The sequence below is a fragment of the Acromyrmex echinatior genome, chromosome 14 (genome assembly GCF_024713525.1).
Source record: "Acromyrmex echinatior isolate Ae372 chromosome 14, ASM2471352v2, whole genome shotgun sequence".
NCBI lineage: Eukaryota > Metazoa > Arthropoda > Insecta > Hymenoptera > Formicidae > Acromyrmex > Acromyrmex echinatior.
The window spans coordinates 8,208,094-8,234,357 of record NC_141865.1 but is presented as its reverse complement, the minus strand read 5'-3'; the positions used below and the strand labels follow the sequence as shown (position 1 = coordinate 8,234,357).

General features: G+C 36.0%; 2 protein-coding genes and 1 long non-coding RNA gene across 6 annotated transcripts in view; 1 reads left to right on the top strand and 2 right to left on the bottom strand.

Annotated features, from left to right (window-relative positions):
- LOC105152182 (uncharacterized) overlaps positions 1 to 26,264 on the top strand; it is a 138,934-nt gene that overhangs the window by 90,551 nt on the left and 22,119 nt on the right. The gene's annotated exons all lie outside the window — the stretch shown is intronic.
- Positions 1 to 26,264, bottom strand: part of MESR3 (misexpression suppressor of ras 3) — a 47,531-nt gene that overhangs the window by 3,769 nt on the left and 17,498 nt on the right. For 2 of the 4 annotated variants that reach the window (XM_011066305.2, XM_087413410.1), the window contains exons 2-3: positions 805 to 1,065; positions 419 to 631 (exon numbers count right to left, since the gene is read on the bottom strand). In XM_011066305.2, coding sequence (XP_011064607.1) covers positions 419 to 631; positions 805 to 1,059 — 468 coding nt within the window. In that variant the 5' untranslated portion in view covers positions 1,060 to 1,065. Of the gene's footprint in view, positions 1 to 418; positions 632 to 804; positions 1,066 to 22,097; positions 22,256 to 22,276; positions 25,949 to 26,264 lie in introns of those variants that run through there. The other 2 variants (XM_011066306.2, XM_087413411.1) reach the window with 2 other exon arrangements.
- On the bottom strand, positions 1,713 to 22,086 carry LOC147907413 (uncharacterized). Its single transcript, XR_015547409.1, has 2 exons — positions 20,617 to 22,086; positions 1,713 to 20,163 (listed from the first exon to the last, which is right to left on the bottom strand). It is a non-coding gene; the product is annotated as an uncharacterized LOC147907413 (long non-coding RNA).

The window sequence follows — 26,264 nt, the reverse complement described above, 5'->3', positions numbered from 1 at the left end:
TCGTATTTTCCCGCTACGAGCAATTCCTTTGACGCATCGCTCTAAAGATTTAAAAAATACTTGCACGATTCATACTACACCGTACTACTACTTGTGTTTTATTTCGTCTGGCAAGCACGTAAGAAATTTGAAACGGCATTAAATGTCCGATGCTGAAATTTAATCCGCTTTGTAATGTAGCACTCCGTAATCTATCTAACGAGATAAACAAGCTTGAACACGTAAATGAATTATTTAGGTTGTAGTCTGTCATTACCTCTCGAATGTTACATTGTAGTATGAGAATACTAATCACTTGTCACTACTAATACTGGAGATTATGTATATTTTATATTATATAATAATACATTTAGAATAATCCTCCTTTCGAAAACATATTGTTAGAGGCAAGCATGTTGTGAACAATCAACGATAATACCTTGTACGATGAGAGGTTGTCGATAGTTTCACGCCAGAGAGTGAAGCAAGTACCGCGTTCTGCCAATAATATTTGAATCCGTCTCTTGGATCTTGATCGTGTCTCCCCAAGATCGAGAACTACCACGGGAATTCCAGTGAAACGGAGCTCCCACCTCTCTGTTTGAGAGGCGCTACCGAGATATAAATTCGCCAGTGATTCACAAACGAATACCTGCGAATCATAAAACACGAGATATTATCCCTTAAACAATGTATTCAGGCTCGCGGCTAGATTTTATAGTACTTATCTATACGATTCATTTCATACATCCTTCTTAATTTATTATTTTTTTAATCAACGCGTTTATTGGACGTGTAGTTTATTACATTTTGTGCAAAGCTCACCTGTGATTTTAATCCTCGGAAGAAAGTCTCGAGCTGTTCTCGTTCCACCTGGCTAACTGGATCGAGACGAGACTCATCGCTGTTCTCGGAGCTGTCACTACCCTCGTAACTCGACGTTGCGGAAGTATCCGCCTCGCCCGTCGAGGATAATCGTCTTCGCGTGGTGCCGCTATATTCGCTGTAATAGGATGAGCTGTGTAGCGACAGATTCGACTGCAATGCGGGACAAGATGACGCATAAACTGGTCCGTTCATTGTTTTCTGCAAGTAAAAGAAAAAGGAGACGAATAATATAAATAAAAAGTCGACTGTTTTGTTATGACAGTAATTTTCTCTCTTTTATTATACACTTTTTTTTATTACGCGATGCTCTTTTATAGACGAAGATAAAACTTCTACGGAATTTATTGTGTAACTTAATATTCATTATGCAATATTGAAATACATTAGGTACAGAGAGAGTTTATTATTTTGCGGAGGGAGGGAAACTGCTTGCCTTCTGCGAGCGCGCACGAAAGCTCATCGATTTCTGGTACACCCTGGATTGTGCGAGCAACCCTGGTACCATCCTATAAATATCCGCGACCTCTTTTATTAAGCACAAAAATTTTGAAACTGTCATCGGAAAATGGATTTGTTTCGAAACAAGAGTATCGAAACAAAACTACAATTATAACATAATTTAATCTATTTACATATTTAACTATTACTTTAAGAATCAAGAGTTTACGCTAATATATAATACTATAACTAGTAATTACTCGAGAGTGTACATATAAAAAATTTAAAAATATTTTTAATACAAGAAGAGAATTTTTTCTTAGAGTTTACCCTGAAAATATGATAGTCGTGAGAAAACATTGTATTTCGGGGAGAATTTTAATATAAAAATAATATAAACGCAAAAATTTTTTACATTTTTGCGTTTTGAAAGGATGTTTAATTACTGAAGATGGCCAGATTGTGGCCGAAACGTTTAATCGCTTATTTATTGATATGGGTATTGATTAACGCTTGAATAATTCATTATTGAATAAAGTTTTAATCATCACAACCGACAATCTGTGCTGTAGTTTTTTATGTTCTTTGTTTTTTTAATTTTTAAAATTATAACCACTTTTATTTTAGAAAGTTTGATTAATTTTACTGAAGTGTATGGTAAAAATCTTTAAAATATTGTATTGTATCACAACTACTATATTTTCAGGATAAATTTTAAAAGAAAATTTTCTCCGTGTATAAACTCAATCAAGTCAATGAAATCTTAAAATTCAATAAAATGTTAAAAAATGTTTTGTCATGATATTGAATAATATTAAAAGATACTGCAAATTGTTTGTTATACGTGTCATAGCATAAAAACAAAATTTGCAAAATAATAAAATCAGGTCGATGAAATTTTACGTGAAATGATGTAATGACGTGAGTATGATGTAAATATTGTAAATGAACGAGAGCATTCGCAGGGGTGGAGGACCCCTTCACGCTCCTCCGACGTCTGACCTCAGAGGTGAGAAAAACTAGGTCATCGACTTCGATACTATGATGACGCAAGAGAGAAAGAGACATATATACGCATATATAAAATGAGAGAGGGAGAGAGATGCCGGCAGCCGACTCCGTGAGAGAGCTAATCAGCCAGCAGCATCCAGGGTCGACCTACTTAATGCACGCGAGAAAAGCCCGGCCTTAATTCGATTGGCATGGCATTAATGAATCAGCCGGATGACTAATCTCGCTATATATAATATATATATATATGTGTCATTGGTTCGATTCTAGGAAGTAATTTTACTACAGGTTGACGATGACGACGACGACCTCGTATCCCTTCTCATTCATTGATGATGACGCTTTGATGCGTGATCATGTTAACAATTCCCTGGCACTTGACGAATGCGTTCCTTCGTTATTCACGATCGTTACTAACGCATTGCTACTAATCTAGTCAAATCTAGTCTTATTAACTCTTAAACGAACGAATAGAGAAATGCTAATAAAAATTTATTTTCTTAATGGAACGTAAAACGATGCAATTATTTATGTATTGCACAGAGAATAAAATTCTCTCTCTTTTTAGTTTTTATTTATATTTCATGTACTGTAAAAACATACATATTTTAACCGCATGTCATATTTGTTTCACTAAATAATAGATAATTTAAATTTTTCAGTTCGGGTCGGTAAAATAGAAAAATGTCATATTGAATGTTTATTAGATTGTATAATCAACAAAAACTTATTTTAAAAAATAATCATAGGACGTGTAGTATCAAGTTGAATCTTCCTAATAATTAAATTAAATATTAACAAATATAAAGAGAAATTCGAGAGCTGCTTTCTTTTCTTGAATGTATACGATTGGAATAATATTGAACAATATGTTAAATTGTGATAAAGCATTTTCTAAAACTTGTTTTTTATAAGCTGGAAATAAATAGACTTGCTTTAAGTCAGTTGACATCATACAACGTATAATTTAGCAAGGCATTATCTTAATTATGTAAATCAAACAGGAAAGTCTTAATAATATATCGTTTAAATAATATATCCATGACATATCGCGTTAGACACAATTCTGTATTGTAGGTAACGGATTAATATATCAATATTGATTTATGTAAATTTGATACGTTCGTATCGTATTCATGGAAGGAACGTACAAATACTGGGAATACCGGTAGAAGAGCGACTCTCCCTTTCACAATCGACCCGCATCTATCGGTCCGATACCAGACATCGGTATCATATGCGTGTGATGAGATATCACGGTGGTGCAGTATAACGATACAAATTGAAATACGAACCGGTCCATGTCCCGCGTGCGAGAAACGCACACCGGAAGTGCATTGTCCACGTTACGTACCATAGGGGATGTGCTATTGTGATAAGAGCCCAGCTTCGTTTCGCTTCTAGATAAAGTACAGATAATTACGATGGCTCACCGTTGCTCTGTATTCTCACGAAGCAGACGCGCACGCTCTCGCTTGGGAGGCAGAAAATAATTATCAGGTGGATTAATTGGATCGCAATGCAGCGGTAGACGTAGTTATGAGACTTCCTTTCTTCTTCGAATATAAAAGTATTTCAAGATTCCATAATTTTCCTACCACTTTTAATAGATTCCTTGCATTAAATTCTTAATTGACATCAGTAAGAAATTGCGAATAATATAAAAGTATGAATAATACTGTTAAACAAATTATAATTAATTTATTGAAAAAAATATTATATAAATGTAATTTTTATTTAGTCAAAATACTCCTAAACGATGTTTATCTATTAGTAACTAGATAAAAAAAAGTTAGAAAATTATAATATTTTTTAATCATTCAAATCGTTCAGATGTGTTCAAATTAATTAACTATTAATTAAATTAATTAATTAACTTCATAAATTTAATATAAAATATATTACAAATTCATAGATTTTTACAAGAAAAATCCTTTTCCTGAAATAACTAACATTTATTAAATGGAATATATAAATGTATAAAAGCGTATTCATTTTTACTTGTATAATTATAATTATAATTTAAAACGCATCAACGCATCATTTTTATTCCGATTTTTCAATGTGCTGACGTGGAAAAAATTCGCTCAGTTAACATTTAACAAATACGTCTAAATTTTTTGTCCCAGATACCGGAAATTACATAAACGTTCGTGGGGCGATTGCGAAAAGCATTAGAAAGTGGGACAACGTATCTTATCGCTTTGTGTCAATTAAGGAGTGATAAACAACGCGAAATGCATTTATGGGAAATTCGAGAATGCGACGCGACGGTGTTGGGTTAATTGCGAGTAAAATTCCGCGCATGCAGGATGCATCCGGACGGCGAATCGTCGTGGGCAATCCGGTGGAAGTCGACGCCGCTGTGGTAATTGTGCATCATTAGAGACTCGAGACGAATTCACTCGTGAGTGAAAACCTGTTTATGCTAAATGAACCTTAAGATGGGGTGTAGTTTTTAACATGGTTGAATTGGAAAAACTTTTGTCTCTCAGACCATATTATATTTTTAATAATTGTATTCAACGTAATGCAGATTACAATTATTCACATTCAGAATTTAGTAAAAAAAAGCTAGCATGAGTGCTTTGAATAATCGTTTTACATATTCTATTATATATTTTTCTAGATTCTATATATTTTATTATATACATTTTAAAGAATAATTCTAAATTGTACATATACGATATCGATCTCTCCGAGAGATACACACACATGTAAAGCTTGATAACGAATATATTAAAAACACTATTTGTGATTGTATCGCAGTAATCGAAATATTATTGATATCAGAGTTGTTGTGTCCCGCCTAAGTAGTTCTTTAAAACACAATATCGAGATGTCACAATCTCGAGAAATTATTCTAAGTAAATTCTCCGAGCGATCGTTTGGCCGAAGAGATACGAAATCGCGCGGCGATTACTTCGTTCCCAGGACAATAGACAAGTGCGTCGTCTGATTGTGGATGAAAGATTAATTACTGCCGGACTAATTAGTTTTGTGGTTGCAGCGGGGATACATACTCGGGCTGGAAATTTATAGCTCGTCCGGTGCCGCGCGCGTTCCGTCGAGCGTAAAACGTGCTCGCAATTAAAAGTAGGTAACCCAGAGGCCTTGTCTGCTCTATTGTCGGCCTGTCCGGGTTAGAGCGCCAACTCTTCCGCGGGTCATTCGTTTTGATTAGCTGTACGTTTAATTGCTTTCTTTCACAAGTCACGCGGAAATTTGGCGAACCTTTGTTTCGCCAAAACACCATAAATATTGGTTAACGCTAAACCGTGGTTTAACTGATACTACTACTTTTTTATTATATTTTTTGGAGAAACAGGAAAGTGAACAGACATGTAGGATTATCACAAATCTCGGTTGACTTTGAGTAAAATTTATATAAACTATAATATAACTCTAATATAAATGTGGAAGCGAATTGCAAGCAATGACACTTTTTTGTTTGTAAAATTTGATTATCACATAATGTGATTAAGATATATAGAAATATTCTTCGGTAATTTTCTCATTTTTTACTTAAAGTTATTTGACTCCGATACTCGAACATTTTCAGAATGCTATTTTAGGTGCGGCAATGCATCTCGTAAAACCATCCCTACAATGACGAGAGATTCAGACGTGTCTCTCTGCTCGTGACATCCTTCTCGGATATTTCTCATGCCTGTTGCGTGAAACTCTTCTCTACTCTCGTCTCTTGGCAGAAGCATCCTCTCCTTCGCACCGTCTCTCAGAACGGAGAGTCGTAACGGCACAATAAATGCGAGTACAAACGACAACGGAATCCATCGACACGACTTCAGCAGACACGTCTTTCGTCTATTTCTCACTCTCTCCGTATTTCAGCTTTATCAGCCAGTCTCGGCTGCTCTCTCCTTCCTTTTCTCTCCGCCTCTATCTCTCACTTTCTGTCATTCTGCGCTATCTACCACATTGTCTTTTCTACCTCGATGCTCCATTGCATTCCCTGCATTATATCCCTCTGTTAAACACCGTAACGTACCCCTTAGCTACCGATGCATGTGCACGCGAGATGCATTCGCGCCGCGGAAATGCGGTTGAGCGGTGCAACGACCGGCGAGAATTCCGCGCGTGACGCACCGGGAAACTTTGGAGTTCCCAATGGTTAACGTGTCTATGGACTCGTGAAAGTCCTTCATGTTACAGGGAAGCGTGTAATAAGGACAAAGGACAGAAGAAAAAGAGAGTCAGAGAAAGACAATGCAGTAGACGAGTGAAGTTAATAGAAAGGAAAGTGGCATTATATTGTACATGTTAATTCAATGTACAAAATGTATCACCACGATAACACGTTGTGACAGTTGAATCGCAGGTAGTTTGCCCAGGTGAGGTAGATAACGTTGGATTAAAATGTTCTTCGTATCGTTTAATGTTCTTCGTACTTCCACTGCGTCCTGAACTACCACTGCTGTCACATTTAAAAAATATTCAGTCGAGAAATGAAATGCATTTTATAATATATGTATTTATTAACCGCTGAAGGGGAAATTAGAATATATTTCGTAGTAACATCAATCTTTTTACAATACATTATCCTGCGCATTCGCGCATGTTTTCCATTGCTATCTCTGCGCTCTACTTTTCTCGGACTTTAATTTAAAAGTATGTTGGAAAATTATAAGAGGAGCAGTGCTCTGTCTCACATTCCTTGTTATACGTAGCGTCGCGAGATATTCGAGATATTTCGCGTCTTAATATTTTACGTGACAAGAAGGCAATGTCGGGAAGACGACGGGCGAATTAAGGCTAACATTATCCGAGTACGACAGCAACGTCGGTTTGAAAAGCGTCGCTGGTACGGCAATTGCCACGCTGATGCGACGTGATGCGTGTGCCGAGATTAATGCAACTTTGTGACAATGCGCGTCGTCTCCGTTCGCGTTAATTACACGCTACTTAATATACATTACTAAACCAACGCGCGAATACTCGTCCCAGTCTTTATTTTACATTCGTCATTTTCAGTTTCACGTTACAATCGTTAATCTGCGCTGTCATATGAATTTCTCGCATAATTCTACAGTAGTCGGATAGTTACGGATTTAAGAAAAAAATTATAAGGAATATCTGCAATTCTATTTACAGTTTAGTATACATAAATTTGTAAATTCACGTGTAAATTCACGATTTGAGGTTAATGAAAATTTTGTTTTAGTTATTATTAAATATTTATTAATACAATATTATAGTGACAATTGAGTTTGAGATTTTTATATCAATTCGTTGAATTCACACGAATGTATCTTACTCGTTAGAAGAAACAAAGTATTAACGGATCACATCTTTGAACGAATTAATTGATAAATTGCCTTAATTATGTCAGGGAGAGAACTAATAGAAAAGGCACGTTTGTTCTGACATGTCCGAAACTCGGCAGTAATTATCTCTCCAATTAAGCGTGCGACGTTGTTCACGAAAACAAGTGTCGGCCGGCTGCATGTGGGATACAGAAATGCCAGACGCGTGACTACTCACGTAGTAGCGTAATTATTACGAGGGACATGAATGGCTGTAATGAGAGATGGCGTCATTTCCATCAGCAAACGGCCGGTACTTGTGGAGAAATCGAGAGGAATCGGATTCACTCACTTTCTCGTAGTCGTCTCTGTTTCGCGGATATTCAATCATTCATGAATCACAGCGCATGATTAATGGTGAGCGAACATGAGCGGATCGGATTTGACCCAACGTGATCTGTAAGCTCGCTAGTCTAATTCCTCGTTGAATATTAGATTATACGTTTCTTCTTATTATTTACTTCTCGTTAAAGATTAATATGTTGTAAATATTATATTGTACTTTACTAGCACATTTAAATATGAAATTGTAAAAGAAAGTCTATTATTATTTTATGCCAAAATATATAGAAATTTTAATTTATTGTTTTATAATTGTTTGTGTTTTTCACATTTTTGTAAATTTTAATTACAGAAAACAGAATGTGATTTTAATAAATCAAGGAAGAAAAAGTAATACTTTCATGAGACCGGTAAACTCTTCTTATTATAAGATCATCTTACGTATTATTTTCAGATGACTGTCAATTTATGTTATAATATCTTAAGATATCTTAAGATGGTATTTAAAAGATAATCTTAAATATAAAAATTTAAAATCTATGAATACCAAGTTTAATTTTTCTCAATTTATTAAAATTTATAACTTTGTTTTTTTTTCAGAATGTTAAATTATATCGAAAATTTAACATTAAGTAAAATATAATTAATTTATGTAATATATTTTTTCATTCCAAATGATGTAAAATTTATTCATCATATAAATGTTGAATTTAATATGCAATAATAACTCATTCATCAAAATTAATTTAAAATGTACGAAAATGTGTATAGATATAATATTCAGCATAAATGTATTGTATAAAACAATTAAATTTCAAAACGTCAAATCGGTCGTTGGCTCGACGCGCTAACAACCGATTTGTTGACATTATTTTTGAAAACGATATACGATGCGTATTTAAAGCTATCATCATACGCACGACGACACTCGATCGAATAGGTAACGGTGCAAACCTATTATTTCGCACTATCCCTCGAGATATTATCACAAGTACGTGATTCTGAATACAAGCATCTACGATTAATTAGCAATTAGACGCGTTATTAACTGCTGTGATTAATGACTTGACTGCAGTATTTGAAACGATAATTATTTATCAAAAAACGAGCATTTATATTACGCAATATACTCATTTATATAGTTAAAAATATAGTTAAAAGAATCGGAATAAGTGATATATGATGTCTGAGTTATTATTTTTTTATTATGACATTTACGGACAATAATTGTTTCTTAAATAGTACTTGATTTTATATACATCTCGCTTTGATTTTGCGACTTAATTTCGGCACTGAAATGTAATCCAGAGCGAGAGTGTGAAATAATACGCGAAATGCTGTAATTGAAGTAATGAAGAATAGCAGTGATAAATTGACAGTATGCTTGGTACTCATTTTTTGAAGCTACGGATAATTAAATTAAAATGCAATTAAAATTGAATTACACGGCATTTCGCGAGCGATAAATTTTCCCGTGGATATAATCTTGAAGATGTGTGGGAGTGCTTGGTATTATGGGAAGCTCAGTAACTCATGGGGAAACTAACATACTCGTCGCCGCCAATTTAACTGAATAAATGAACCACAGACGATTTATTGCGACGCGCATTAATTTTTAAAGTACCGTTCAAGTATAAATCAAACTGAAATACTTTTCTAAGATTCAATCGATTAATTCGAATCGATTGCGCTTCCGATATGCTGAAATGAAATCTCATTGAAACATTTCTGAGCAACGTTCTTACGCCAGATGCATCGCAGCATGAATTCTTAAGCCTTACTAGAAATTACTACGTGTTCCAATTTATTCGAAATGCAAACTCATTCAGTGTAACTGAATATTATCGTCGACTGTATAAGCGGAAATGTGTGCCGTAAAATATCGCGCAAAACTCTTACTGATAATTAATTTACGCGATTGTAATTACTCGCGAGTGTTTTTCACGAGTGTCGTGTGAGTGCAACGCGAGGAGAAGCTTTTAATCCTGAAAGGAGGAAATCCAGAAGAAGCAAACGCCGGCGGAGCAATCTTGTCGTGATTATTTCTTGTATTTATATATATTTTTATGTATATTATATATCGTGTACTGTATACTCTCCAATGTACATTATTGAATAAGATACACTTTATCATGTTATTCTCGATCATTGAAAAGCATCTCACTTAATCTTATGTATATTCAGGTTAATCAGTTAACGATTATTGCGTTGAAGAATTAAAATGGAATCAGCGATAGACATGAATCGCGGGAATTATTTGTAATGTAAATTATGACCGATTTTCATAGTAATCTTCAATACGCGAGTAGGCATTCGTAGTCAATTATCGAATGGCAAGCATCATCACTTTCTCGTGCTTGAAGTCCTCGAATATTCGCGATCACGCTATCATTAATGGAAAATTATTCATGAATTAATTTCACTTACTGGCATTCGGCTTAGATATCGTCTGAATCGCCAACGAGTGTATCTCGATATTCACGAATTATACGAGCTGTCTCCTAAGCTTGTGGGGTTTTGGAATTTTCTATTATTGATGGCCGTGTATTAGCAGCGAATGTTTAAATCGTTGAACATTCACATAGATTAATCGAGAAAAAAACATGTAGATTACAATTAATGGATTAATATTAAAAAGAAAAGATGAAGGAAGAAATCATTTATTTAACTAATTATTTAATATTAAAAGATTTTAATTTAATATTCAATCTGATTTTGAAGAAGATTTTATTATCGAGAATAATCATATGAGTAGTTTGTTCCATTTTAATGGGAAATTGACGAAATCGTAGGCGAACGCAGAGGCAGATGGTAATGTCTGAATTGAATTAGAATGCACTTTTTTTTTTGCAAACGTTTCGTCGACATTCTTGATTACAAGCGGATGTTTATAACGATATTATAGCGTAGGATTATGAGCTAATGAATTTCTCGCACTCCAATCAGGTCGTGCGTTGGGGAAGTAATAAAGTTGTAAATCTTGGTTTATCGGTTCGTTTCTATGTAGTTAGTTCCCTGAAGGGAGAGGTGTTTCATCACACTTGACGAACAGACTTATCGTAATGTAATCGATGTTCGAACGGTCGTCATGTAAATTTCACGGTCTTCGATCATTGTAATAAATCGGTGATCCAGATAGTCAATGAAGTTACATTTTTTATACAATATAAACTTGTCATCATATTTATTTTTTTTTTTAAATGTCTTTAAAATCTACAATAACTACAATATTAATTTTAAACTTGTTTTGTTTGATTTTATGTACATTCAATAAATTGCTACAAAATGTTAATATGTAAAATTTTGCGAATTTCAATTAAATTTTGTTTAAATTTTCCATAAAAATAAATTGGAAACATGTATGATTTTGATATTTATTAAAATATTTCATAAAAGTGTAACTATATGTTGTGAGAAATGTATATGTAACGCTATTTCGAATTTTTGAAATATTCAAATAAATTTGATGATTTTAAAATAATATTTTGGCATAATGTATTATTGTGTAAATCTTTCATTAGAAAATAATAGTTATCTTTCAGAAATCATGTAAATTCTGATCCTTGATCTTTGACTATCTTGATCTTTGTTTCTTACGTGATTCATTTATGCAATAGCAGCTCGTAAGTCTCTTGAACATTCATGACGCTGTACATTTCTTGTAAAGATATTAAATTGCTTGACTGCCTTCTACCAAGGATAATAAGCCATGGTAAGTAACTTCTTAGAACCTTGATCTTCTTTGTACTTTAATAACAAAATTTGGGTTATTAGGTCCTTTGAAATTGCAACGTGCAAATATTAGTACGTTAATAAAATTAAATCTTCATTGAATTACTAATTAAATAATAATTTGAAGTACATCGCGTAAACAAGTTATGTTTTAACATATTGTATTAATTACCTAAAGATTTTGATTATTATAATTTCTATAATAATAAACAATTTCTACATTCTAAAAAATATCAGTGTGGGTTTTAGATCATGCGCTATTTATATAATTCTCATCATGTGTATGTGTGTGTGTGTGTGTGTGTGTGTGTGTGTGTGTGTGTGTGTGTGTGTTGGTGTTAATATTAACATTATTAACACCAATAGAGTGAGAATGATATATATAGATTACCTCATGATGTTAAGTCCATATAAATATTTTTTAGAGCATATAATATATTTTTGATATGTCTGTAATTTATATTAATGATAATAATTTCTAATAATATTTTATACCTATTCTTTCCCTACGAAAGACTATCAGTCCATTATTCCGTTTTCAATGTTCATTACAGTTAACTCATGGATTATGCAACAATAAAGTGGAATATAACCAACGTATATTTGCCGTGCTATAATTGCAGAGGGATAGTATATATGACCATCAAATAAGCACGTAGCGAGAAAGCAGTCCATAATGCTTCGTTTTCACTGATTATCGTGACGATCATCAGGATCACTTCGAAACAGTCGAAGATTTCTCAACCGGTGCATTCTGTTGCTTTAATCGTGATCATACGCGTCATATAGCTTTGTTTGGACGGACTACTCTATTTCGAAATGAAACGACGTCGTTAAGAAGTCACGTGTAACCTAGATCCTGAAGAGGATCTCTCTCCTTTGCTCAAATATTATTTTATTTATCCATTCCGATATCCAGTTATTCTTACTCGAAAACTCGTTACACTCCGATAAACACATATCGTGTACTCCTTTTGAAAAATTCGTTTCGCTCCGATAAATGTCGATATAAAATGGGTTGCGAAACATGAATGGGGATTCGCGGACGATCCCTTCAAAAATTCTTTCCGGGAGAGTTGTAAAAAAATTATTTTGCTGCGTATTTGTTGATAAAAACAAAATGGCGAGTAAAAAAAAGTGGAAATAGTATAGTATAATTAAATAAATTAAATTTCCTCTGCATATTATAGGAAGGTTAAAAGTATGAAAAAAATCGCGAAAAGTGTTTTTGACACTTAACATTATTCTGCTCTTTAAATTCATATTTAATAAACTAATGTAATTGTTATAATTTTCTCTTACATTTGCTCTTCTGCGTGCACATATAAAGCATAAATTAGAGAGAATAATACAAGCTTAACGAATGAAAAATAAAATTTTTCTTATATTCTGTTAAGTTATAATATAACGTTTATGTATCTTTAGTATCATATCGTATAAAATTTCAATATATTAGGGTAAGTTGTGAATAAGTTTCTAAAAGGTCGAAAGGTGATGCTCGTGAATACGATCCATGAATACCTGATCTGTGCCGTAGACGACTATGCAAATTTTATTTCACGATTATTACGGATTCAAGGATCCTTCTTGTACCATCCCGCGCAAACAGCACTCGTCGCAAATACGATCGCGTCGATAAACTCTGAGACACTTTTGCACTCTCTCTGGTATCCCACGGTAGGTACTTCGGTATTCTCATTTGCACGCGAATAAAACGAATAGGACTCTGCTTTGAGCGTTACGCGAGTTCTCGATACGCAGCATCGACACGCAAACGAGTCGCATGCAATCTTGAACCGTCTCCGAGGCGCCAGGATTCTCGCGGACGAGAATTATCCTTGGATAAGCCTTGGAACCTTACCCAGTAGTTTTCCGAGTCGAGCGGATGCACGCAATTGAGACAACACGATCGCGACGAGAAGCCGACATATCGTCACACGGTGGGGAAATCGAGAGTAATTTGAAGTCGCTTTCTTCCAGGCTTGCGTGGGACAATTCCAGTGATAGATTATATACGTACACGATCCTGCGAGAGAGAGAGAGATGATGGTCGTCACGTTCTCATTCTGCCACTCGCACGCGATTCTGCAAACTGGCAGATAGGTAGATTCATCGGGATTGCCGCAGCCTGTTGTAGTACGAGCGGTCTAAACGTCCGGGATGAACGGCGAGCTGGAAATTCATTTGCCTTTCGCGCGGCACATCGCAAACAATAGCCCTAACCACTTGTTTGTGAAGATCCTCTCGCTCGATTCAACTGCCTCCGTTAAATCATCGAGTCGATAAAGACGATCTTTTCTCTGTCTAGTGAACAATACTCATTCTGGATCCCTGTAAATTTGGCGCGGTCGTAAAAATCTTGAATAGAACTTTGTCCGACAGCTCCTTTTCATTGAATTTCGCAACTTGCTACATGATCAACGTTCCATACGCGATATATAAAACTTGTTATCTTTTATATATAAAATTTATCTTTCGAAGTGACACACGCGCCGTATCAAGAATAAACATGATAGCCCTATTTTCGTCATCATTATCTATAAAGCTTATCTCGATTAATCTCATTGTGTTGTAAGTCGTGTATATCTCTGTAAAGTATGTAATTCTTACTTGCTCGTCGGTTTAAGAATTCATGTAATTCGAATTTATCGATGCTTTTAACGGTGATCATAATGTTCTAGCTGGAGAGTCAGATGAAAGAAAAAGTGTCCGGTACTTGATTTACCCACTTTCTCCACACGTGTTAGAAATCACGAGATCGTATTGCCATGTCAGATCGGAGCACGTGCTACGTGCCGTGTCCGATGAACGAGAGATTTCATCAGGACGCGAATGTCTTGGCGTGCGTCTCATTCATGCTGAAAGGCGACTCACGTAATCGGTCGTAATTTCGCTGCCGTTTACATCTTGCATTTATTTCCGATGGAAGGGAAACGTTATATATGCTAATCCACGATCAATAGATAGCATCAGTTGTTACGCAAATATCCATTTTATGTATTGTAATATTATACGAAAGTTTACATCGCACTGAGCACGTTTTCACGCATCTTCATCGAGTGATTTCAGCTTCTATCGTAAGAAAGATCCTCTCACGTGTATCAATATGGCTAAGGATTGAAAAAAACTACCGTTACGTTACGTTTTTTACTCGATCAATAGGCACGGTTTGCTAATACGTTACTGTTATAGTTAATAAAAAATTTCCTGAAAATAGCGCGAGACGGATTACCCGGCAAATCGCTCATCCCGATTCGCAGTTTTGTTGGAACGCGAATGATCGTTCGATTTACATCGCTGAAATTACAAGTATTATAATAAACAATTTTTTTGCGGATCACCATAAATTCTTTCAATTAATAATAATTCTATGATTCATTTTAGAAGCAATTAGATGAAGTTGAACAAAGTATCTTCGTTTATTTGCATAAACTCTCTAAATCTGAATCAATGGATAATTACCGATATCAGTGTCAAGTATGCCACTGGTAATCAGTGAATAATAGTGAATTAGATGTGAGATCCCTACCTATTCCTAATTTTTCTTATGTGATCTAACAAAACTTGTTTTAGTGCTTAAATTCAATATGATATTGGAAGATTGAAATTAATATGCAAATATCAGTATTTTAGTTATTAATGCTCAAACATTCTTCCTTTTTTAGTTGAACTTCACGGATCATCAGTGCCAAGTATGTCATTCAGTAATTAGTAACTATCCACTGATTCAGATTTAGAGAGTAGGGTGAATTTGGACCGCAAAGGGCAAATATATACACACAAAAGATGTACGGAACTTGTTTCGCCCTTTAAAGGCGTCTCATGCGAGGTACATAAATTCAAAAGATGCTACACGAAGGCGCGAATGTCGCTGGTCGTGATATGCCATGGATCCAATCGATTGCGGCTGGACTCTCTTCTCTCTCGACCGCATCTCGTGATCGAGTCCAGATTCGTATGCGCGTTAAAGGCGAACGATAAATAAAGGGATTTATGGGTCTCCCTGAGCCGTGAAATTCCACAAGATGAAACCGTAATATCGCTCCACGGTTCTCGAATCTTCTCTCGTCGTATTTACTCTTGTAGGATGAAATGCGTGGTTCGATTTGACATAGCCAGTATTTTGAACGTAATCGACCACGTTATCTGGATTAGATCGGTCGTCAATGTATGGCTCACTCGTATGAAACTGAGACGAGAACGGGCGATACGTAAAGAGTAGATTTACAAGGAATACTTTTTCGTACTTTTGTTTTTAAATTTGCCGTATATAGAAGAAATAAATTAGATCTTTTCAATAGTTTATTTGCTTAAGTTCCTCATTAAAATAATAAACAGTCTTGGATGGACGAATCATTGCAGTATTTATCATTAAAATAAATAAAGTAGCTACTGAGTGACAGAATTATTGCTGAGTAATGGAAAAACAAGAGATTCCATGAGAAACGAGATTCTATTTCGCATGTTACGCTTCGATCGCGTAAAACTGATATCGCGATCGGCAAATCGATGGGATAGTTACGTCCTCTGTAAGCCGGAGCGCGATATGGAATGCAAGTCGAGTCGAGTAATTTCGCGTTTACGATCGGCGTAATCGGGTCGTCGATGGTCGTCGAGTTTCCCGACGTCGTCGGATGCTGATCGCGGAGACGTTTCCCTCCCCGCGTATACGAGCATATACGAGCGTGATCTGCATATTCAGCCTCCTACGGTTACCTTTACGGAACGCATACTTCGATGGAGCTCTATAGCGAGAGGCGTATTGTGCAGGCGTGCAATAATTCACGTGGAGTTACGTGGAGTTACGTACGCGTACAGTTGTGCGTCACGGTGACAGACATCGAAATGATCGTGCGGGCTGTGACAGCCTGTTTCTCGCCTCTCCAATATCCGCGTGCGCAATACGTGTGCACGCGTGCACGCGTGCACGTCGCCACGGCGAAAAGTTAACGCTTATTTACATGATATGTGGACGGTATCGACGTGGCGTGGAAAGCCCGACGATCATGCCGTCCCTCGAGACATTAACAATGCACGTGAGCGAAAGGAAAAATCTATGAAAAATCAGGTTAAAATTTATAGAACACGTTTCCCTCGGGGAGGAAGGTAGCGTAGCTACATTTGAATAATGTCGCATTGCGAAATCAATCATGTTCTTATTGGATTCCCGGAAATATGGCGGAGTATCAATCCGTGAATTATTCAATTAATCATTGCGTTTAATGGATATTAATCATTTACATGTAAATTAATTATAAAATAATAATTATAAAATAATAATTAATGACCTAATGTATTACAAATGTAGCTGTATCGATTTTGACCTAACTGCACTTTCCGCACGTGAATGCACATACATTGCATTTAACTCTGAACTACATTGTAACCAGTCGCGAGATTTTCAATAAATGTTCCCAATGTTGGTAGTTAAATGCTTGAATTTATTTGAAATTGTACGAAGGCAACGCGAAATTTTACATAAAACAGCCATTAAACGGTGCCAATATCTTTGGCCAATAGAGCGTGTCACAATTAATGCATCAATGAATTATTAAACGCGTCATTTTCATCATGTTGACACAACGAAATTACAGCTCGGGAGATAATCAAATGCACATAAAGTGAAATCGCGCTTGTATTTCACTTGTATAAGTACATTTACGATCTTTGACGTAAAAAAATGAAAAGAAAGAGAAGTCAATTTAAACATATTTAAATACAGCGAAATGAATTTTATTCCTAACAATATATAATCATTTATTTTATTTTTTTTTACCACTAATGAGATATATTTTACAGAAATACATATTTCGTTATATCACAAATTTTTTTTAACCAATAAATATCGAAGAAAATATCACACGTAACATTTGCTTGCAAGTATTTCAATGTTTTTCTCAGTATAACACGTAAATTTTTAGATACTTTAATTAAAAACGTACTTCTTATGCAAACGCGGATGTGACAGCACACTTTCGAAAATTTAAAATTTTTGCGTATATCATTGCAGCGTACGTGTTATTTATTTTATTAACTCGCCAATGTGTTTAACAATCGTTGAAGCTCGAACGTACGATTCTGCAATAGTCGTACCTCAGATTCTGCCAACGAAGAATTTCTCGTGGGCGCATTCACGTGCACGTGCGTGCACGCGTCGCGGACTTATTAGCTACGGACGCACACGCGTCCACATTTCGTCAGTTCATTTATACGAACGGGCAAAAAGCAGCGGCTGCTGGGATTAATATCGGATTATATTACCAGAATATCCAGAATAAAATTCGCGAGGGATTAAATTCATGAGAGGATAACGCGACTATGCATGTTTCGAGAGTTTCGCGCATACGGGGAAGAAGTTGTGGATGATGCAGTGGATTTTCATTAGCTTCGGGATATAGGCGGCGTATGAAAATAAAGCAACTCGGTCGTACCATCGTTTTTTCCGTAATAGGCACGCGCGTATAATAAAGTTCCTTTCCCAAATGATTGTGTACGAGCCACAGATAAGGGCTAATTCACCTCTGGAGATGCACACATTGCCGCGGTAATGCAAAAGCCAATTGCGTAATTCATAATAGCGTGCGATTCATGTGACAGCGTAATGGAACGGCGCAACGAACCGGCAATGTAATGAGATTAATTCCTCGCCGCTTGGTTCCGGTCCGGCGAATTAATTTCTGGTTGGTCTTAACGCCGAGTTGTGTTAGTCGAATAAAGAAATTCGACACGATTCATTATAGAATAGTTACGCTCTCATTGTAATCAGCTTTGATTCACGTCATGCATCGGGATATTTTACAAGAATTTGAAGGGGATTGATGAGGAAATCCTTACACAATTTCGATGGGCGGCAAGAGAGAATATTTTTGTATTAAATTCTCTCTCTCTCTCTCTCTTTCTCTTTTCGTGGGCGTTGGAGTTTCTGCGAGCGGTATTAATATCGCGAATATTCGTATAGCTTGGCAACCGAGATAGCGGGAACAAAGAGATGCCTTCTCACGCATTCCAGATTTTGATGCATGAATACGTGCCCTTTATATACTTCAAGTGTGGCTTTATCTTGCTTTCACTCAATTTTAGTCTACCATTACACACGGATGATTCGAGAAATGATTGCATGAAGAACGTCGTATTACGTGTTTCTTTGTTAATAACCGTAACAAATCTTTAGTGAATTTAATATTGAAAAATTAAAATTTGTAATAATAATTAACTTTGCAGAAAAGTTTTGTTGGAGAAAAATAAGAACCGCGCAAACTGACTTTCAATCCATAAACGTTGACGGAAATATCCTGTACAAGTACATAATAATGTCATTAAAACTTTTTATAATTAATATCTTTACTGATGCAACCTCTAACGACGTCAATTATCGTTCGTGTTTTATTAAATGCATTAAACGTGATTAAACTTACTTCAAAATTATCTGAAAGCAAATTAGAAATGCTGTTTTTTGCTACAACATAAGTAAAATATCATAAAGCGATCTCGTACAGATCATCGCGATTCTAATTGGAGTTCATATCGAGAGTAAGCGATGAACGACGATAGACATCGATAGTTTGCTAATTATATAAGTGGCAGTCAATTTTGTAGCAAAGCGGCTTGAATATACGAGACGTAATTGCTGATTGTCGTGTGCGAAACGATCGACCTACTCGACTCGATTTATTTTCGACAATACCAACCGACAGCGACGACTCGATTCGCGACACAAAAGAGATGGGAGGAACTCGTTAGACAACGTTTGTTAAGTGAGAGCGTTCAACTTGGTGAATGAGAGAACTCGAAAGAGACTGTCTCTATATAAGCTTGATAGAACTTTCCGCGCGAAAACTTCGTCGAGAGAAGACGAAAGAGACGCAAATTCGAGACGCGTCTTATGAAGCATTTTGCACTCTCGCAATTTACGTGAATTTTTTTTTATCGAGAAATTTTTCCCTCAGCGCAATTTGCCCTATGTAACTTTTGTAATTAGCAATCGCTCTTATTTTAGCTTTCTCCTTCAGGTTTAATTATAATTATAACAAATTAAATATATAGTTGCAACCATTGTTGCAATTTAATTAAATAATTGTGATTTTTTTTTTTCTTAAAAAAGAAAGACCAATTCTCGAGTAGCGCAAAGTCTCTGTGAAAGATAAGCGATTCTCAGAGATAGCGAATAGAGAGATCGCTCTCATCGCGACTGCAACTCTAGACGCGAGAGTTGCAGTCCGCATACGAAGAAGGTATGTAGAGGTAATCTCTATCTCGGGGAATGCACGCGCTATCAATTCAGGGCTGATGATTCGCTTCCACCCACACACGCCTCTTAGTCATTCGACACAGCTGCCGAATAACAAACAGATGCCTCTCCGCAAAAATTCACTTCCGCCATCTTGTCGCATGCATATGCCGTCGTGTTGCATATTGAGAGTCGTTGCGTGTTTCATGCACGGTCGCGATGATATTCCTCATGTTGTTTTATGATTAAAAAACAAAACCACTTCGCAAACGAAGTTTTTACCTGCGGCATGGAAATTGAACAGATTTTATGATTCTATCGTATATATTTTTCTATATCAAATTTTTAAATAGTCTAAACATTGACGTATGGTACGTTACAGTCAAAAATCGAAATTTATTAAAACCATATTTTAGTTAAAATTAATTCTAACAAAACCCTTTCGTCAATATTGGTTTTAACTAATTCAATATCTAGGAATTAAATTCTAGCTTTAACTAGTTACAGTTAGTATTGAAATGAAAGAGCTTTGTTAGAAGTAACGTTAACTAGTTAAATCGAGTTTTAATAAATTTTCAGTTTTATAATTGTAATATGTACAAATAAAATGGAATAAAATTTAATGGAATTGATATGTTTGAGATAACTTGCTACTGTCCTACGGCGATAAATTCGTCATTCTTAACGAATGCGGGAGGTCGTTAAATTCCACCCACGTGTCCTCAACTCACTCACATCGTTAGTCATCTTTATTGGTGCACGTCAGTTACCAGCCATTAGCAGATATTAATCGTTAGGAACGTTTCAAAGCGCGTTCGAATAAATGCATAACTCTGTAACACGTGTCGCAATTTCAAGATCATTTTGCGATACGCAAACATTCTAATCCCAAATACATTGAGAAATTGCGACAGCAAATGTTTTATTTATAAATGATGGTAAATCTGCGATTAAATTAGGTTCACTGTGCGAATATCGATGCGATTTGAAAATAAATACGTACGTTGTGTTAACGCAAGCAATTTCCTTTATTTGCGAAAATACTTTGCTTCCTCACGAGTTCATTCGTTTGATTTTATTTTGACGACGCGACTTCTTTAAAGGAAAATTACTTGTGCCTGAATGAATGATAAATACGTGTAATAAATGATAATTATCGCCAAACGACGCAGCTTGAATAATTAATTATCGACAAACGTCAGTAAGTTATATAACTGGGAGTGTCATAACAAACATTGTCACGGCTCCAACAATAAACTTGCATATATTATAAAATATGTGTAATCTTTGAAGCATTGAAGTTATATCGGTTATATATTTGCGAAATAAAAAAAATAGTGAAAATTTTTCTGTAGTTCTTAAGTTTTAAGTTGGTATGTTTATAGTTCTTATTTTAAGACAGTCTTAAGTAATATCTTAAGATGCTAATACAGCTTTGTGAATGGCTTATAACGTCTTAAAACAGTATTTAAAATAATCTTAAATATAAGAATCAACTATAAGTATCGATTTTTAATATGTAATTTTTCGAATTTTTTTATGTTTAAAAAAATAGAAAATTTACAATAATACTCATTGGCAAATCACTTCTACAGAAATAGAACAATAATTTATGGATAGATAACATTGCGCTGTACTATGTAAATAACAAGGTCTTACAAAATTTTTTCACGGTCTCTAGAAACTACGTCGATTAAAGAAAACGTTTTTAGTTTCTTCGTGTCAGAAATTATGCAAAACGCTTTGTGTCGCGGGACTCAGGGAAGAAATCTTTTGAGTAACCTTCCGAGTGTAGTAAGTGGCAGCGAAGTCCTTAGCGATATTTGCAAGTCTCGTCTGGGCACTTTACGGCGACAATTATGGAAGATTCTCGCGTCACTATAGCAAAGTCTTTTTCCGTGTGAAAAAAAAAATCACGCCTTAAAAGACTAGCTCTCATTTTAGCTCTCTAACAAAGATCTGAGAACAGCGATTACTTGCAACAATGACGCGTGCTGCAATCATGCAACAGAGAGTTGCAATTATTGTCGCCTTAAATTCATATAATGCTATCCATTTGGACTACTAATTATACAGAATTTATTTTAGTTTCTGTAGATTTATAAATAATTAAAGTTTCTTTCATAAATATCTATATATTTTATATGTATTAAAATCTAATATGTATTTATGACTTTAATGAACTAATACTTAACGAAAACTTAACTAACAATTACTTGATAAGTGTTATAAATAATTTTCTAAAGTTTTATTGGCATAAGCGAGCGCTCGTCGTGTATGCTAGAATCAGCTTCACTTCACTGGATGATGAAAAAAGAATATTCGACAACGTAGACTGGCCCTAGAGGCCCTAGAGGCTTTTCAAGACGTGTCCGTCCATATTTTTACAACGTACCTCACCGAGCCGTGCGAACGGGAAACAAGGAATAGTCTGTTCCCAGAAACTCTGATGTCACGTCTCACCTTCCGCCGGTTTCGAGCTGAAGTCGATTCTAAACTGCGCAGAAATACCTGCACGGATGATGACATAATGACGCCGCGTCAGCCAGCGCAATTTATTTCTCGCTGGAATACGCAGACTCGATCGTCGCAAACTCGATAGCGACTCGATGAAAACAATCAGGGAGGAGGAATTTAATTGACGTAACGCGGACGATAGCATTGCTGCATCAGCGAGTTTTTTCGAATGTGTGTTCTACGTTACATTGTATACATTCCAATTAGCAGGCACGCAAAGCGTCACTAATTTTAATGTACGAAAGATAACAAGCTGCGAGAGTCGCAGGTAGTTGCGAGTGATCGCGCATCAACCAAATGTTTTTTTTTTTCCATTTATTACACTTGCGCACAATGTTAACATTGTGCTGTATCTGAACTTATCGGACACTCTTTCTTATCGAAAATAAAAATTTTCATCGATCGAACTTATCGTCTTCATCTGTATTATTATACTTATTATTGGAATTTAACACAAAGAAAGATAAACAAAGGTTTAATCCAAGTTGTTACTGATGTAACTTATTTTCGAGTGATATAATCAGAAGCAATAACGATTTATCTTTGTGTTTTTATAATAATGTCTTCAGTTGATTTATTTGAAGAAGTATCAAGAATTAAGTGGACGATCGACGAGCGGTAGTGCTTCTAAGGAACAGTTCCGCTGTACAAAAACTTGCGTTCGTGACCGGGCACATGGAAGATCTTTAAAGCGAGACAGTGTCGGACGACCCCGAGAACTTGCCGATTAGTTCCAGCGCTAAAACAGGTTATCGTTGGCGAAGAGAGACCGAGGATGTCGGACCTTGCTTGCCGGAGGTTGCCATCGCATGACGTCATTCTCTCGTATACGACCAGATTCTTGCTCACGGTCGTCCATGGGGCCTCACCTAACGTTAATAACTCCGAAGATACCAGGAATTTGATAGACTATCTAATCGTTATTTCAATATTGTTAGTAATATACGACATGCCAAAGTTTTTTTTAACTTCTACAGATCAACTTCTTGCTTGTCAAATTAACTGACTTTTGCTTAAAAATTATATGGTTAAAGAATTCGCGATTTACGAATTATGCTAATTATTTACGTTATTAACTATACACGTATATTGAGTTCTCGCTGATGACATTCCTGATTTCGTATTCAAGATCGCGATTTATGCGCTTATTCAAATCCCAATGACTAATCGTTGCGGAAAAAAACGCTTGCATAAGGCAATAATCAATTCATTTTGATTCGGAGAGGATGAATAATCGAAACCAGACATTGTGGCAAATGCGTTCGTCCGATGCAAGTCAGGCGTAGTTTAACCACCCTGGAAACATGAGCTGTTGGACAGGACGATCACGTTCAACGAACGTGGCTTATCACCCTTGAGAAAGGATAAATAACACGTGCGTACGCCAAGTTTGCGATACGCAGCTGACTGGCTGCTTCTGATCGTGCAGAACCAGAGTTGTGAAACAGAAATTTCGATTCCTGGCGGTGGAATACTAGCGTTAAAAAATTAATGTTAATTCTAAAAATCATTTCCATTAAAATTTTAATATCGACTAATTCAAATTTAGTATGACATTTAAATCATAAAATAGCTTTAATTGAGAAAATCTGTTGCAATTATGTGCCTCATTATTTTAACAATTTCTTCTTTAACAATTTAACAATTAACGTAACAACCATAAACTCCTTTCTTGTTTTCCCTCTCTCAACTTTCAATCAAGTTTCTTCTCAAAAATAACAAATACTTTAAGACGTATACTTTGAGAAGCATGACTGCTTATATTTAATCTAAAAGGAGAATGAACATTCGCCGCTATGCTAGTCGATCTTATTTAATAGTGACTCAGAATCGTGCGAAAGTCGAGGTTACAGGCCGAATAACCCGTAGATTTCCATTTAGTCCTTGACAGAGATGAATATTAGAGTCACGCGCGGCCGTCGTTTAATACGAGGCGGAGTTGACGTGACCGTTGCACGAACTTTATCTATCTGTACACGTTCAAGACGAATCATTGTCGTGCGGCAATCCAGTCGGTATTGTATTTAGCAGTTATTATTTCCACCAGGTCTCGGTTTGCTTCGAGAGTGATTTCGTCGACTCCCGCGAGCTCTCTCTCTCGAGAGAGACGGTCGCATAATTGGAGTAGGACTGCGCAAATTCCCACGTCGACCGTTTTTCAGCATGTATATCCATTACGCGCGAGTAATCCTTGAGAAAAAGCACGTAATGTGTCTGTGTTCCCGCGAGAGAAAGACGGGAATCGGATGCATCAGCAATAAATCGCACGAAGATGAACTCGATTACGAGAAACTTTATGGCCGCGTTATATTCTGGTTGTTTTCAATAACGAGACAGAACGAGAAATTCGTCGTGGGGTGTCTGCGCAGCACGGGACGTTCTCGGGAGATAAGAATCGTGCGTATCTGGCTGGAGCTCGGTAATGGCTTGCGATAAAAAAAAATATGGAAACAGTTATCATAAACTTTACGAGCGATCTTGAGTGAGCGAGATAACTTCCTTAATTCGCCGACGAACAAAACGGAATCACGTAATTGTACGGTCTTGTACGTGTGCCTTGGAAATTTTTGTCAAGGGCGAGCATCTTTGTAGGAGCTTCGGTAAAAACTCGACTCACCTCTGTCGTTTAACGAACGGGATTTGCGTAATTATTTCATTTTTTACGTCTAGTGTCTAGCTGATAAAGTGGGATGAATTAAGTGGACGTTCTAATTTAAATTAGGCTATTCGTTATGTTTAAGAATAAATTTAATTAACAGTTAAGAAGAATTATAATAAAAAAATTAAGAAGTTTATGACAACTATTCCCACATTTTTTTTATCGTGATCATTGTTTACATTTTTTACATGATGATAAATTAAATAATACAATATTTAAAGTGAATATGAAATTGTATATACAAGTTCTTCGTAGTTACGAGTCTAAATTGATAGTAAATTGTAAGTCATGTAATAAAGAGAAAATGTGGCAGAAAAAAAGCAGTTACGACAATAATAAAAAGATTGCAGAAAAAAAATGCAAAAGTGCCATGCAGCCAGTTGGTGCACACAAGTCCGATGCACGATGCAGTCGTGTATGTGACGTAAGTGCATCCAGTATCATCTGCTCCCATGCGGTTAACCCAACCGGATATGGCACAGACCTCTAGAGGTTAAGAGACATTAATGGGCTAATAGGGACGCTAATGGTTCATTAGCCAGTACGTTAATATCAACTAACTTTCCACGACAGAGTCCACGTCAACCGCAGTGTCAACATCCGATACAACCGAGAGGTCGAAGACCCTGTCTTCTATTTTCGGGCGCGATATCAGATAAAGGATTAGTCGTGGAAAGCAGCCAACTCAATGAGATTCCAATTTCGTCTCATAATTATTGAGCGCATTTCTACGAATTGTCGAGACGACTTCGGTTCGTTGATACAATAATTTATTCGTAGTATCCTTACGTTTCGTTATTGGCGTTTCGTTATTTTTCATTTGCAAGCGACGCTCGTGCCGAGGAAAAGGTTTTAATGCCCACGTCGTGCCTGTACATATTAACGGCATGATATTTATCAAGAAGCGCACTTCTTGCGCGCTTGCAACCAGTCGGGCCATAAATTGCAGTTCCAACCTTGTCCGAGCCTTCTCACTCGATCTTCCTGTTTCGCGAAAGAGGTTTCAGGGTCTTGACACCTGACATGTTACCTAAAAGGAACGGAGACCTCGGCGGCAGGAAACAGAGAGACCGCTGTGCTGTTGCATTTTTTACCGTGAACGCACATAGAATTTTTATCAATACATAAATATAAATACTTTGTACACGACTGTACCACATGTGCGATTATCTACCTCGTAAAAGCTTAGAAATCGTCTCCTAATGTT